This window comes from Esox lucius, chromosome 14 (genome assembly GCF_011004845.1).
Source record: "Esox lucius isolate fEsoLuc1 chromosome 14, fEsoLuc1.pri, whole genome shotgun sequence".
NCBI classification, from domain to species: domain Eukaryota; kingdom Metazoa; phylum Chordata; class Actinopteri; order Esociformes; family Esocidae; genus Esox; species Esox lucius.
The window spans coordinates 272,988-290,128 of record NC_047582.1 but is presented as its reverse complement, the minus strand read 5'-3'; the positions used below and the strand labels follow the sequence as shown (position 1 = coordinate 290,128).

Below are 17,141 nucleotides of genomic sequence, written 5' to 3'. Positions count from 1 at the left end.
GTCAGTCCATATGAGTCACTACTCAGATAAAAGGACTTAGCCAGATCCAATAATAGCTGGCACTAATACAACAACGAAAATTTGTACAATTACCCATGTGTAAAAATTATACATGGGTAATTCCTCATTCTGAACAACTTTCAAATTGGGACCCATAAAGTCCGCCATCTTAGATGTTGGAAATTTGACAAAACCTTAAAAATGTTACTTAAATTCAACCGTAAGTTGGATTGACTAGATATATGGTATGGCATATATGAGAAGACCGTCTGTCTATAGGATGATGAAGGCTAAGAGATTAATTGCAAGACAGCAGAGAAAATGGCCAAAAACTGAACAAATGTACATACAATAATTTCAACTTGGCGTTTCTCTATACAACCAACAACCTATGGAATTGACATTGATCGGACATGAAGAGGACACCACCATACCCCAACCTGTCAATGTCCAAGTCTGTAGGTCAAAAGACAACGATATGACGGCCAGTTGAAATTTGACGGTTTTCACAAAAGCAAACCGCTAAAGCAAATTTAAGCTTTAGATATGATCTGCTCATGAATTGTAAGTCGGAATAACTCAACAAATGATATATAGACTCTAGGAACCATGTCATATGAATGGTGATTATAACTAGTGGTTCTGTAAACAAAATACCGAACCATGACCTTCCAAGAAATATTTCATGCTAACCAAAATAATAATAAAAACATTTACTTAAATGTAACCATAGGTTGTAATGACTTACAAATAACTATACATGTTAGTGGGACATGTCTCTCCATGAGGTGATCACAGAAACAGAAGAATTATGCAAGATGGTGGAACTTTTCTAAAATTTTAATTATTTTAATTATATAATTTATTTATGTGAAGTGTACATTTCCTATAATTGGACCTCTGAAAATATAGACCACCAATACCTACCACAAAGAGACCCGACCCATTTCTTTGACTGGGGGCACCACATGACCAAATCCAGTTTTTTACAGTGATAACATTTCCACCCCGACTGACCTGGAATTCTGATTCTTTATCTACATGCCTCATTCCAATGAAGCTACAAAACTGCCTCAAGAACCTATCATGTCTGCAATCTTGGATTTTTCTGTACAGTGAAAATGTCATGAAGCCTATAAAACATAACTTCAACCCAACAATAACTCTGACTGACCTGTCCAGCAGCATGTGTGTCTTATACATGTCTCCCTATAGGATGTTGAAAGCTAAGAGATAAAAAAAAACAAGATAGCAGATAAAATGGCTGACCAGTGTAAAACATGGATGCATTAGATTTCTGTCCTTGTCCATCTGGTCATGCTTCTGACCTGGACTAGGTTTAATCGACTCTGGACTAAGCCCACATGCATTTATTAATTACTACAACTTGTACTCTTAAAATGCTCAGCAGGCACAACCAGAAGAGGACTGGTCACCCCTCATTAGGTTTCTTCCTAAATGTCGGCCTTCTTAGGTAGTTTTTCCTAGCCACTGAAATTCAACACTGTTTGCTCCTTGGGGTTTCAGGCTGGGTTTTTGTGGGGTGCCACATGCCCTAATGTTTTTTAACCAAAAAACACTATTTCCACTCCGATTGAACTAGATGGAGGACATAATTTTTTTCCCAGGAGGTAGAAAATTCCCTCAAGAACCTAACATGTCCACCATTTTGGATTTACTTCTATTGTGATGATTTCATGAAACACTAAAATATACTTAAAATCAACAATTACTCTGATTGACCGTGCCAGCGGCATTCATGTGTTATACCTTTCTCTTAATAGGGTGTTTAGGATAACCACATATCTTTGCTTGCAACTTTAATTAGGGGTTGTACTGTAGGAGAAACCCTATTTTAATTGTTAGTATTATAATTCTTGTGGCCTAAATTCCTAAATAACAAAAAAAGTCCCAGGTAACTTTTTATATAAACTATAGCCCCCAAGGAACTACCTCACCGAGACAATACACAATTCAATTGGCAAATTTCTAAATGATGGCATTTCCACCCTGTTTGAACTAGAATGCTGATTCTTTTTGGATATGGCTCATTTCTCATGATGAACAAAAAAGCCACAAGAACCCATAAAGTCCACCATCTTGGATTGTTTTGTACAGTGGAAATTTGGCAAAACCTATAAAAATTTACTCAAAATCAACAATAAGACCAAGACCTGCCCCTTGGCAAAATGAACATAAAATCAACCGTTACTCCGACTGACCTGACTATTGGTACATACACTCACCTAAAGGATTATTAGGAACACCATACTAATACTGTGTTTGACCCCCTTTCGCCTTCAGAACTGCCTTAATTCTACATGGCATTGATTCAACAAGGTGCTGAAAACATTTTTAGAAATGTGGGCCCATATTGATAGGATAGCATCTTGCAGTTGGAGATTTGTGGGATGCACATCCAGGGCACAAAGCTCCTGTTCCACCACATCCCAAAGATGCTCTATTGGGTTGAGATCTGGTGACTGTGCGGGCCATTTCAGTACAGTTAACTCATTGTCATGTTCAAGAAACCAATTTGAAATGATTCGAGCTTTGTGACATGGTGCATTACGCCAAATTCTTTACGCCAAATTTTGACTCGACCATCTGAATGTCTCACCAGAAATCGAGACTCATCAGACCAGGCAACATTCTTCCATTCTTCAACTGTCCAATTTTGGTGAGCTCGTGCAAATTGTAGCCTCTTTTTCCTATTTGTAGTGGAGATGAGTGGTACCCGGTGGGGTCTTCTGCTGTTGTAGCCCATCCGCCTCAAGGTTGTGAGTGTTGTGGCTTCACAAATGCTTTGCTGCATACCTCAGTTGTAACGAGTGGTTATTTCAGTCAAAGTTGCCCTTCTATCAGCTTGAATCAGTCGGCCCATTCTCCTCTGACCTCTAGCATCAACCAGGCATTTTCGCCCACAGGACTGCCTCATACTGGATGTTTTTCCCTTTTCACACCATTCTTTGTAAACCCTAGAAATGGTTGTGCGTGAAAATCCCAGTAACTGAGCAGATTGTGAAATACTCAGACCGACCCGTCTGGTACCAACAACCATGCCATGCTCAGAATTGCTTAAATCACCTTTCTTTCCCATTCTGACATTCAGTTTGGAGCTCAGGAGATTGTCTTGACCAGGACCACACCCCCAAATGCATTGAAGCAACTGCCATTTGATTGGTTGATTAGATAATTGCATTAATGAAAAATTGAACAGGTGTTCCTTTAGGTGAGTGTATATTCCGCTATTTAAATCTGAAAAAACCTATAAAAATTTACTTAATCAACAATAAGTCCAATTAACTTGCCCTTTGTCATACATACATGCCTCCATTTGGGTGATAAGGAATAAGAGATATAATGCATGATGGCGGAATGACTAATCAGTATAAAAAAAAGTATGCCCAGTGTTCATGTGTGAATACCATTACCAGTACCATAATTTATCACCATGTGCAGTAGTTTGTCAATATCTAAAAAGATGGTGAAACCACAACTGACAGAATTCTGTCAATTTTCAACACAGGCTAATGCTAATAAATGCCTTTAAAACTCTTCTCCTAAACCGTACATTGGATTTACTCGCCAATACATTTCCGAACTCTAGGCCATACTGCTTCTGAACAAAGTTGATAAGTAGATATATCAAAAATTAACTGAATTATTACTTCACAAATGTAGACCTTTACAATAACGCTAATGACCACTATAAACAGTAACTTAAAATCAATCGTTAGTCCTACTGACCTGTTTGTCAGTACATTGGTGTTTCATAAGAAACTCTCAATAAGGTGATTCTATTGGACAATAGAAGGTAGGTGATACATTGTAATAACCAACTTCCATGTTGTCTGTATCATCTATATCACACATACACATTATATAAAAAATATTTGCAGTGTCCTACCAGTGTTTTTTTTCCGTGGCCTTGGAGAGTGGACAGTTGAGTCAGAAGTCTATGACCATACACATACAAAAACGAATGTCCCTTACCAGACTGTTTTCCTATTTCAGTTAGGTCCGGAAATAATTGGACACTGACTCTTATTTAAGTTGTCTATAAAAATATATTCAAGTTGCAGTTAAATAATGAACATAGGCTTAAAGTGCAGTCCCACAGCTTTAATTTGAGGAAAAGGTTTCAAATTGGGGGAAGGTTTAAGCTTCTTTTTGAAGGCACCAAAAGTAGTTGGGCAATTGACTCAAAAGCAGTTTCATGGAAAGGTGTGGTCTATTCCTTTATTTCTTCATCAACTAAGCAGGTAAAAGGTCGATTCCAGGTGTGGCGTCCACATTTTGGAGCTGTTGCTGCAACTGAGCTCTCAATGCAACTGAAACAGACCATCCTTAGGCTGCAAAAAAAGACCCTTCAAAAATCCTTCAGAGAGTGTTTGGTACATTCAGAGAAAAAAAAAAGAACGCACTTGTGAGCTCTGCAACACAAAAAGGCCTGGATGTCCACGGAAGACAAAAGTGATTTTTTCCATGGTAAAGAAAACCCCTTCACAAAATCCAGCCAAGTGAACACTATCCAGGAAGTAGGCATACCATTATCCAAGTCTACCAGACTGTGCCAAAAATATCAAAAAAAGCCAGCCCAATTCTGGAACAGCATTCATTGGACAGATGAAACTAAGAACAGCCTGTACCAGGATGATGTGAAGAAAAAAGTATGGAGAAGGCTAATATTTACTGATGATGTGACAGAAGACAGAAGCAGCTGGATTAATTCTGAAGTGTATAGGGATATATTGTCTGCTCAGATTCAGAACTCCATTGACGATTGTTGGCGTGCTGTACGCTGCTTGTTGTTATCTACCTGGCCAACTTGCCAAACTTTTTACTTCATATGAACTAAGTGGTTAAATTCTTCTTTACAAGTTTACCAACGTATTATTTTTATCTACAGATTTTTTTACCCAACCTTTTACCCAATCTATTTGGACATACAGAGCAAACGGATCTACTCGCACCTGAACACCCGAAGCTAAGTACCATTATGCCTTCGATTGTCGTTGCTGTAATTTCAACTTGAAGGAGAACTATCATCTCCAGATAAAGATGAGGCTCGGCTTCAGATGCAAATGTCAGAAAAGGTTTATGTTAGTGTAGAAAGGAAAAAAAACTGCATCTTTGCCACCAGGAAGAAACAATAGTTGTTAGCCCCCCGGCACAGCCGGGCAAGAAGAAAATGCCGCCGACCAGTTAAACCTGGGTCGCTGCTAGAGCCAACAGATATTTAACAGGTTTTCATCCACCGCAGTAAGAATCAAGGCCCGAGCCGGCTTCGGAGGGGAATGATCGGCAGGCATTTACCGGTAGCCCAGAAAAACTGAAAACTCTAGTCATCTGCGATTCTATTACCCGCAGTATTAGACTAAAGAATCAGCCGGCGATCGTACACTGTTTACCAGGTGCAGGTCAGGCTGCAGGCTGTTAGCCAGCCTGCTAGTATAGTGGATTTTGTCGAAAGCATAGACAGAGCAGTTAGCATAGTTCTGCCTACTGACATTGTGACTTGTTCCAGGCTGAGAAAAGTTAAACAAGGTAGTGTTAACAGTAGCAACCTTATTAAGATAAAGCCTTCCTTCACATCAGTCATTAATAAAAATGACCATTGTCTCCCATCTTAAAATGTGACTCCTTAATGTTAGATCCCTTGCTTCAAAGGCAATTGCAGTAAATTACTTAATCACTGATCATAAACTGGATATAAATGGCCTGTGTGAAACATGGCTAAAGCCTAATTAATTGACAGCCCTAAATGAGGCCTCTCTTCCTGGCTACACTTGTGATCATATCCCCCATACATCCTGAAAGGGATAATATTAATATTTATGACAAATATAATTTTACACTTAAACACATCACTGGTTTTCATTCTTTTGACGTTTTACTTATGAAAGCTAACCAGGATGATAAATCGTTTTTCATAGCCACTATTTACAGGCCCCATGGGCCATACACAATGTTCCTCAATTAGTTTCCTTAATTATTGTAGTCATGGCAGATGATATTCAAAATTTTGGTGATTTCAATATTCATATGGAAAAGTCCAATGACCCTGTTCAAAATGCCTTTGAAGCATAATTTACTGAATGGGTTTTATCCAACATGTCTCAGGTCCAACACACTGCCATAATCATACCCTAAACTTTGACCAGCCACCAAAAATAGATTGTAGATCTAATCATTATTTCCCCATAATCCTGGAATATCGGATCACAGTCTCATTACATTTACCGTTAAAACCAGAAACCCACTTGCACCCCAAACTATGACTTTTAAAAGCCGTAATATTTATTCTCCGATTACAAATAGATTTCTTGATATTTTTCCAGGCTCGCTCATTGATAACAGAGTAAATCTGCAAATTAAGGATCTAAACTCAACACTGAATTACTTTAGATATGGTTGCAACACTAAAAACAAAGATACGCAACAAGAAACTCACTCGTCCTCTGACAAATCAAAGGTATGGTGTTCCTCAAGGCTCAGTTTTTGGCCCATTATTGTTTTCACTATACACCGATCAGCCATAACATTATGACCACCTGCCTAATATTGTGTAGGTCCCCCTTTTGCCGCCAAAACGGCCCTGACCCGTTGAGCCTTGGACTCCACTAGACCTCTGAAAGTGTGCTGTGGTATCTGGCACAGATGTTAGCAGTAGATCCTTTAAGTCCTGTAAGTTGCAAGGTGGGGCCTCCAGGGATCGGACTTGTTTGTCCAGCACATCCCACAGATGCTTGATTGGATTGAGATTTGGGGAACTTGGAGCCCAAGTCAACACCTTGAACTTGTGTTCCTCAAACCATTCCTGAATACATTTTGCTTTATGGCAGGGTGCATTATCCTGCTGAAAGAGGCCAATGACATCAGGGAATACTGTTGCCATGACAGGGTGTACATGGTCTGCAACAATGCATAGGTAGGTGGTACATGTCAAAGTAACATCCACATGAATGGTAGGACCCAAGTGCTCCCAGCAGAACATTGCCCAAAGCATCACACTGCCTCTGCTGGCTTCCTATAGTGCATCCTGGTGCCATGTACTCTCCAGGTAAGCGACATACACGCACCAAGCCATCCACGTGTTGTAAAAGAAAAAAGTGATTCATCAGGCCAAGCCACCTCCTTCCATTGCTTCATGGTCCAGTTCTGATGCTCAAATGCCCATTGTAGGCGCTTTCGGCAGTGGTGAGAGGGGTCAGCATGGGCACACTGACTGGTCTGTGTCTACATATCCCTATATGCAACAATCTGCAATGCACTGTGTAAACTGACCTTTCATTCAGTACCAGCATGAACTTTTTCAACAATTTAAGCTACAGTAGCTCACCTGATGGATTGGAGCACACGTGCCAGCCTGTTAATCTATAACATAATACATGGACTTGCTCCTACTTATCTCGCTGAAATGATCCAGCCATACATTCCTACACGTTACTTAAGATCGCAAGATGCAGGCCTTCTAATTCTACCTAGAATTTCTAAACACACAGCTGGAGGCAGGGCTTTCTCTCACAGAGCTCCACTGCTGGAATGATCAGCCAATTAAGATTAGAAATGCAGACTCAGTGCAAACTTTCAAGTGTCCACTAAAGACTCATCCCTTCAGCATGGCTTATGATTAAGTGCAGTCTGGCCCAGGCGAGTGAAGTGAAGAAACCGAAAAATGTCAATCCTATGTTTTTTTTCATATTTAATGATTCTTCATTATTTATTATAGACATGTATAACTATGTACTTAATTTCTATCTTAGTAGGCAATCATGGGAATGTTAACGGTTAACATTTGTTTCTGTAAGTTGTGAATGCAGGGACTAAAGGTTTGCTTGTTATTGCCTAGCTTGCTTCTCAAGATAACACCACTCTGTCATATGAGATGGTCCCAGAACAGATCAGAATGTGTCCCTAATTTAAACTAGTTTCGTTACACCTTAGCTAAGAGATAAATTACAAGACGGTAGACAAAATGGCTGACCAGTGTAAAAAATTATGGATGCATAAAGGCCATGTGTACATTACATTTTGGCACAATGAAAAAGTAGACAAGGTATATCTACCACACAGACCCCTGACCCCATTTCTCCACAGAGGGCACCACATGCCACATGTTAATCAATTTTTCCCAAATTGATACAATTTCCACCCTGACTGGGAATGCTGATTTCTTTGAACAGTGAAAGTTTTATGAAACCTATAAAAAAAGTACTTAAAATCAACAATTACTCTGATTGACCAGGCAATTGGTATATATGTGTCTAATAGATGTCTCCTTATAGCGTGTTTAGAGCTAAGAGAAATAATACAACATGGTGGACAATATGGCTGGGCACAGTAAAAAATATATTGAAGTGCTTACAATGGGATTATTTCTACTGCCATATGATTATATTGTTGCAGCTGCCTCCCCATGCTCAACATGTCACAGGAGAACCCTGTCCTATGGTTGCTTGCAACTATATTTATTAGGGTTTTCAGCAATTCACTGATGAAACCCTATTGTTTTTGTTAGCGTTATTAGTGTTTCAGCAGTTCACTAGCTATTTGAGAAGTATAATATCTAAGCATGGCGCAGACAACTGTCCTCTAATAAAGACAATAGGTTTAAGTTAAGCAGAATGAAGTACATGGTGCAAGAAGCCTAAAATATGTCCTCATATGTGGACACAGTGTCTCAGGAGGTTAAACTGGATAATAATGTTATATAAATGGTGCTACGTGTGCTAAATTTTTTACTGCAGGACCGGGAGCTTTATACCTAAATCACTGATCAGCAGAATTAGAAGTTGAGCGCTGCAGCAGTATATTTTAAGTTAGGAACTTTCCAACACTTAATCTATGAATGATAACCATCAAAACAATGTTCTTAAGGCTATATCTTCCTCGATGTGGGCTAGTATAGTCCAGTGATCACACCGGATTGCTAACAGAACCTTACTAGGTAATCCAATTACATTATCTTGCAGATTATAACCATCTAATTGTTTTTGTAAATTACAAGGAGATGCAGTTAAAGCTGCTTGTGATCATAGCCACTGCTAGGTAAACAAAGATTTCAAACTGCACTAGCAACTAGGAAATGTTCAGTGCATTTGTGAAGTCCTTCACGCACTACTTTGTGGACAACATTGACAACAACCTGTATTTGGAAGTTTCTCCCATTTGTCTCTGCAGATCCTCTCAAGCTCTGTCAAGTTGAAACAGGTCAATCCTGCATTGTCTTGGCTTTGTGCTTAGGGTCTTTGTCTTGTTGGAAGGGGAACCTTCCTGAACAATCTGTAGAAGGATTTTCATCAAGGATCTGTCTTTTCTTCAATCTGTCTATACTTTGCTGTAATCCATTTAAGAATAAGGCTGTAATATTGATGTGAATGGGTCTGAAAACTTTCCGAATGCACTTATTGAACCCAGCCCAATTATCTTCAGTTAAGAACCTAAAGCATTGGTGGCTAACATGACGCCAAACAATACAAGAGTGCACCAATACCATCTTTTCATTGTCTATACTGATTCAGACCACTGAAAATCAATCAATCAATCAATCAAAATGTATTTATAAAGCGCTTTTTACAACAGCAGTTGTCACAAAGTGCTTTACAGAGACACCCGGCCTTAAACCCCAAGGAGCAAACAACAGCAGTGTTGAATTTCAGTGGCTAGGAAAAACTCTAAGAAGGTCGAATTTTAGGAAGAAACCTAGAGAGGACCCAGGCTCAGAGGGGTGACCAGTCCTCTTCTGGCTGTGCCGGGTGAGATATTAAGAGTCCAATTGGAATAATAAATACATTTCTCTTGGCTAAATCCAGAGTATATTCGATTTTAGACTAGGTCAGAAGTATGACCAGGTGGACAAGGACAGGAACAGCAACGGTCCCCCCAAACCAGGTAATCCGCAGGTGTGGACCAGGACCTCCTTCTAAAATTTAAAATTGGAGGAAACTGAGAAAAGTTAGTAGTACATCCCTCATGTCCCCCAGCACAATAATATAGCATCGTAACACCTTGGAAACTGAGACGGGGGGGTCCGGTGACACTGTGGCCCTACCCGGGGGAGGCCCCGGACAGGGCCCAACAGGCAGGAAATCAATCCAACCACATTGCCAGGCATCAACCAAAGGGACACCCACCAACAAAATGTTCTTGACATGTGCTATAATTGCTATTATTCTTGTACATGACCGAACTTTGTCAATATCTGGGACATATAGTGCAACTTACACCATTTTAACAACATCAAATAGTAAAAATACAATCCATGAACATTCCAAGGAAGAGCATCTGGACATTTAGAAACTGCTTGTATCTAAGTTCAACGTGCAATTTATCCAAAATGCAGAACTTTGCTCAAGGAGCACAAAACCTGGAGTAATGGAAACAAAAAAAAGAAACTAGGCAAGCCTAGTTCAGCAGGCTCGCGGGTAGAAGTGACTGTAGTGAGCCAGGCAGGTTATTTTTAATAAAAAAAAAATATTTTTATGAAAACTGCTATAAGGGGGAATACAACTACAATAGGTTAAATATGTAAAATATTAATATTTTTTATTTACATCGTCACAGAACAAATTGGTTGGTTGAATCTGATGCATGGGTTAAAAGTGGCCCATCTACGGGGCCACACAAACAATTTCTGCTTTGTGCACACTTATTTAGCAAGCAAATACACAGCCTACAAGATGGATTGGTAGCTCATCCATAGCTCTACAAATGAGAAGACATTACATGACAACAGTCTCTAACAGCTGATGAAAGTATTTCAGAAAAGCAATCAACTTCCAATGAAAATAAGCCTACGGGAAATGAGAAACGCAAGGGTAAGGTCCACCAGCCCGACAAGCCATTCAAATGTCAAAAATATGTGTATTGTCCCCAAGTAAGTTCTTTGCTCAGAGGTTCTTGCACATACAATTTTAAAGCCAGTAAAACTGAAAAGACATTTGCAAACCAAGCATCCCTTTCATGTCGATAAATCAACATGTTTTTTATTTATTAAAATAGTAAACTCCATTAAATCACATCCAAAGAACACCAGGCTTTTCGCCACCCTTGGCCAAGAGATGAGCTCGGAACATTTTATACTGAGATCAGGTGTTTTTGCGTGGGGAATTTCTCACCTGCCTGTTTGAGCTATGTGATGAGGTGCACATTTGTGGACCACCAGACAGTTCCCAAATGGTTGGTAAATCATGTTTATAGTCGACAAACTTAATGTACTTAACTCATCACTACAAGGCACAAGTACAAATATAGGCCTACTGTATTGCCGTTGTCTGATAAAATCGATGCATTCACAAAAAAGTTGGATAGATGTGGAGGCTGTACAAGCTAAAGGCGGCAATGTCATAATGTTTCCTGAGCGGGAAGAATTTGTGAAATACAATGAACCGGATCTCAATAACATGACGGAAATGATCACATCACAGCTCTAAGGCCTTCTGAATCACTTTACACCGATCACCCATAAATAACATCATGACCACTGACAGGTGAAGTGAATAACACTAAATCTCGTTATCATGGCACTTGTCAACGGGTGGGATGTATTAGACAACAAATGAACATTCTGTCCTCAAAGTTAATGTATTAGAAGCAGGAAAAATGGGCAAGACTAAGGAACTGAGCGACTTTGACAAGGGCCAAATTTTGATGGCTAGGCAAATGGGTCAGAGCATTCCCAAAATTGCAGCCCTTGTGAGGTGGTCCCCGGTCTGCAGCGGTCAGAACCAAATCAAAAGTGGTCCAAGAAAGGAAAAGCGGTGAACCAAGGCTCATTGATGCACGTGGGGAGCGAAGGCTGGCCCATCTGGTCAGATCCAACAGACAAGCTACTGTAGCTCAAATTACTGCAAAAGCGAATGTTGGTACTGACAGAAAGGTGTCAGAACACACAGTCCATCAGATTGTTGTGTATGGGGCTGTATATCCGCAGAGCAGTCAAGGTGCCTATGCTGACTCCTCTCACCACTGCTAAAAGCAGCTGCAATGGGCACGTGAGCATCAGAACTGGACCACAGAGCAACGGGAGAAGGTGGCCTGGTCTGATGAATCACGTTTCCTTTTACATTATGTGCCTGGCCGGGTGCATGTGCGTCGCTTACCTGGAGAACATATGGCACCAGGATGCACTATGGGAAGGAGGCCAGCCAGCAAAGGCAGTATGACGCTTTAGGCAATGTTCTGCTGGGAAACCACGCGTCTTGCCATTCATGTGGATGTTTGCATTGCTGCAGACCATGTGTACCCTTTCATGCCAATTCCTTGATGGCATTGGCCTCTTTTTCAGCAGGATAATGCGCCCTACCACAAACCAAAAATGGTTCAGGAATGGTTTTAGAAACAACAACAACGAGTTCAAGCTGTTGACTTGGCCTCCAAATTCCTCAGACCTCAATCCTGTGGGAGGTGCTGGACAAACAGGTCCAATCCAAGGAGGCCTCACCTCACAACTTACAGGACTTAAAAGATACCACAGTGCACCTTTAGAGGTCTAGTGAAGTCCATGCCTCGATGGGTCAGGGCTATTTTGGCGACAAAAGGGGGACCTACACAATATTAGGCAGGTGGTCATAATGTTATGGCTGATTGGTGTATGAAGGACTTCTAAAATGAGACAACTCCACAACAATGACTGGATACAACAGCCGTTCACCGCAACTGGGGATCACCTGTCATCTGACCTGAAGGACATGCTGATGGAGCAGTCCAGTGATTGGACCTTAAAAGCAATGTTTGCCACAACAACATTTCTGGATTCCAGGTCCAGAGGAAAACCCATGACTATCCAAACCAAAGCTTCAATGGATGTACGCATTCCGTTTGGAGCAACCAACATATGTGAGGCAACATTTTTGCACAAGCGTGTGTGGGGGTATTGTACATTTTTTATTCCACTTTTCTGTGATACTGGATTTTTGATTTCCATGAGCTGTAAACCATAATCATCAAGATTGAAACACAAAAGGCTTGAAATGTTTCACTTGATTAGTAATGAATCTAGAATATATGAAGGTATCACTTATTGATTTGAAATATGAAAAAAAAAAAAGTTACTTTTCCACAGTATTTCTTTTATGCATGGGTTTTGTGTTACGGGTCTCCGTACCATCCACCCTAGACAGCTAGAGCCACAGGGTTCGTACCAATGCACCTGTATATTATACGTAATACTTCCGTAATACCGGATAAGCGGATGAAGATGAGATGAGACTTCCAAATACTTAATACTTGTACATTTTCTGCCCTCTTCTATTTGCAGCTCTGGTTAGATGTTAACTGCATTTCGTTGTACTATACTTGTACTGTCCAATGACAATAAAGTTGAATCTAATATAATTAAAACTGTATGGCAGCATCTGCATTCATTGTTCCTCCAGTGAGTTTTTCCGATTAAATTGTCACCCGTCCATACAAGCTGTGTGATACTCACCAGCTCTCCTGGAGAACATGTTGACAGGTGGCCCACCTGTTGGGGGGCCTCCAGGACCTGCCTTGGGACCAGGCATCTTGGGGAAGCCAGAGGGAGGAGGAGGAGGGGGCTTGTACTAAATTGAAAGAGACACACTTTATAATTAGGGGCAATTATATCCCTGTATGTAGAACCAAGCAGACCAATGTATTGTACAAATACAAATGGCAATGTGCTACAACTTACAGACATATAGCAAGTCTAGTCTTGCATCTAAAGGATAATGTTTTTAGTTTTTTTGTTGTTGTTGTTGGGGAGAACATATTTTCCGTCCATCATCAGATGGCTTTTAAATGGCCAGCTTTTCCAGTTAAAAACATGATTTTGTAACGATAGAGATCATTGTTGGCATCCACAACTATCTTTTTGTCAAGTTTTTTTCTGGCCAGCAGTCTCAGCTACCTTGAGGGAGGGAATGAGAATTTTATCCCTTCCTTTCAGACACCACAAAAGTACTTTAGGCTGCCATTGCATTATGAACGATAATATACTTCCTATGTGTAAATTATGTACACAAAGCATTGTCAAGATAGTTCATTTTCAAGTACTGTCAAGAGGCATATTTAACATGTTAAATGTTACACAAAGACCAAAACGACATTCCATACCTGTTTATTTTAGCTCTACATTTTAAAGGCCTGTAAACAGGACTGCATGTGTGGTGAATTTCCTGCCTCCGTGGACAGTTCAATTGTTGGCTAATCTTTCTTTCTTCTAAGATTTCTTGACTCTGTGTCCTGCGTGTCAATCTGCATCTCTAACCATTACGCTATTTAACAATGGGTAGTCAGTCAGTCAATAAGTCAGACACCTTTGCACTTCTTGGCTGGCTTGACTTACAGGGTCCAGCAAAAATTTTGACATCATGCTAAATAGAATGGGTGACACACGCACGCACGCACGCACACAACTCACCTCCTCCTCCGGCTCATCCAAGTTGACCCATTTTTGCTTCTTCTCGTCCCAGACAATCTGACGAAACAGACCAGTCATTTAAAGCCACTCATCAAATCCATTACAAACAAACGCACACAAGCACACACACACACACACACTTTTCCCACTACCAAGTAGAAGTTATGAGCTTTTACAAACTGGAAATAGTAGTATGGACAAGTAAAGAGGAAGAGAACTTGAAAAAGTGGAATGTCAATGAGTTGACTTACAGACTTGTTCTTGTCATCCGGTAGATGGGCCTCATTTTTCCCTTTCCTATAGAGCCAGTTAAGCCAGCCGCCGCTGCCACCACCGCCCCCTCCTCCCTGATAAAGGACATGACAAAAGCATGCATTTCTAGTGGATAGACCATCAGTTGAGAGAACAATTGACAAAAGAAAGAAATCTTCAACTATTTGACTATTATTCATTACACAGCTCCGGAAAAATTAAGAGACCACTGCACCTTTTTCTTTCCGTTTTGAGTGAGGAACAGAAGCTGTGAATTTGCAGTGGTTTCTTAATTTTAACCCTTCTGTTACTCACTCAAAACCTTCCTTTTCAACTATTTTGGAAAGGAACGAAAAAGGTGCAGTGATCAAATTTCTTTCCGGAACTGTATATTGAAGAACTGACCCCTGTTCAAAAGTCTGCATACCCGGAGTTCTTAACTCTGTAGTGCCCCCTTCTGCATCAATGACAGCTAGCAGTCTTTTGTAATAGTTGTCGATAAGGCCCCGAATTCTTGCAGGAGGGTCAACTTGGCCTTGGCCTCGTGCTGGAAAGTCCAAGAGCGTCCCCCATGCGCAGCTTTCGTGCAGAAGAACTCAAATTGTCTTCCAGTGTTTTATGATAACATGCTGCATTCATCGATTGCCCGTGCCTTTAGAGAGGCCACCACCATGCTTCAAAGTGGAGATGGTATTCTGTTCACTATAGGCCTCGTTGACCCTTCTCAAAACATAGCGCTTATGGTTGTGACCATCAAGCTCAATTTTGGTTTTGTCACTCCAAATTAGTGAGAAGCGTGTCAAGGTGTTGTCTGTCATATTTTTGTGGCATAGGCACAGAAAAGGCAATTTGACAATGCAGTTAATACTTGTTGACCCCTCTCCAAACAAAGCTCAATTTTGGTCTCGTCATTCCAAATTACCGTGTGCCAGAAGCTGTGAGGCATGTCAAGGTGTTGTCGGGCATATTGTAACCGGGCTATCTTGTGGCATTGGCGCTGTAAAGGCTTCTTTCTGGCAACTCAACCATGTAGCTCATTTTTGTTGAAGTATCGTCGTATTGTGTCTCTTAATTTTAACCCTTCTGTTCCTCACCCAAAAATTTCCTTTTCGACTTTTTTGGAAGGAAAGAAAAAGGTGCAGTGGTCTCTTAATTTTCTCCGGAGCTGTGTGTGTGTGTGGATATATACACTCACCTAAAGGATTATTAGGAACACCATACTAATACTGTGTTTGACCCCCTTTCGCCTTCAGAACTGCCTTAATTCTACGTGGCATTGATTCAACAAGGTGCTGAAAGCATTCTTTAGAAATGTTGGCCCATATTGATAGGATAGCATCTTGCAGTTGGAGATTTGTGGGATGCACATCCAGGGCACGAAGCTCCCGTTCCACCACATCCCAAAAATGCTCTATTGGGTTGAGATCTGGTGACTGTGGGGGCCATTTCAGTACAGTGAACTCATTGTCATGTTCAAGAAACCAATTTGAAATGATTCGAGCTTTGTGACATGGTGCATTATCCTGCTGAAAGTAGCCATCAGAGGATGGGTACATGGTGGTCATAAAGGGATGGACATGGTCAGAAACAATGCTCAGGTAGGCCGTGGCATTTAAACAATGCCCAATTGGAACTAAGGGGCCTAAAGTGTGACAAGAAAACATCCCCCACACCATTACACCACCACCACCAGCCTGCAGTGGTAACAAGGCATGATGGATCCATGTTCTCATTCTGTTTACGCCAAATTCAGACTCTACTATCTGAATGTCTCAACAGAAATCGAGACTCATCAGACCAGGCAACATTCTTCCATTCTTCAACTGTCCAATTTTGGTGAGCTCGTGCAAATTGTAGCCTCATTTTCCTATTTGTAGTGGAAATGAGTGGTACCCGGTGGGGTCTTCTGCTGTTGTAGCCCATCCGCCTCAAGGTTGTGCGTGTTGTGGCTTCACAAATGCTTTGTTGCATACCTCGGTTGTAACGAGTGGTTAATTCAGTCAAAGTTGCTCTTCTATCAGCTTGAATCAGTCGGCCCATTCTCCTCTGACCTCTAGCATCAACCAGGCATTTTCACCCACAGGACTGCCGCATACTGGATGTTTTTCCCTTTTCACACCATTCTTTGTAAACCCTAAAAATGGTTGTGCATGAAAATCCCAGTAACTGAGCAGATTGTGAAATACTCAGACCGGCCCGTCTGGCACCAACAACCATGCCATGCTCAAAATTGCTTAAATCACCTTTCTTTCCCATTCTGACATTCAGTTTGGAGTTCAGGAGATTGTCTTGACCAGGACCACACCCCTGAATGCATTGAAGCAACTGCCATGTGATTGGTTGATTAGATAATTGCATTCATGAGAAATTTAACAGGTGTACCTGATAATCCTTTAGGGGAGTGCATATGCACAACTTTTTATATAAATGTGTTTATTTTTATGACAATGATTACAGCCTTTTCACTTTATCCTCTTAAAAGTATGGAAAATAGACAATT

General features: G+C 40.7%; 1 protein-coding gene across 7 annotated transcripts in view; it reads right to left on the bottom strand.

Moving 5' to 3' along the window:
* Positions 1-17,141, bottom strand: part of sec16a (SEC16 homolog A, endoplasmic reticulum export factor) — a 91,187-nt gene that overhangs the window by 11,246 nt on the left and 62,800 nt on the right. For all 7 annotated transcript variants that reach the window (XM_020044755.3, XM_010864551.4, XM_010864553.4 and 4 more), the window contains 3 exons: positions 14,641-14,736; positions 14,390-14,446; positions 13,436-13,550 (listed from right to left, as the gene is read on the bottom strand). In XM_020044755.3, the coding sequence (XP_019900314.2) occupies positions 13,436-13,550; positions 14,390-14,446; positions 14,641-14,736 (268 nt within the window). The remainder of the gene's footprint in view (positions 1-13,435; positions 13,551-14,389; positions 14,447-14,640; positions 14,737-17,141) is intronic.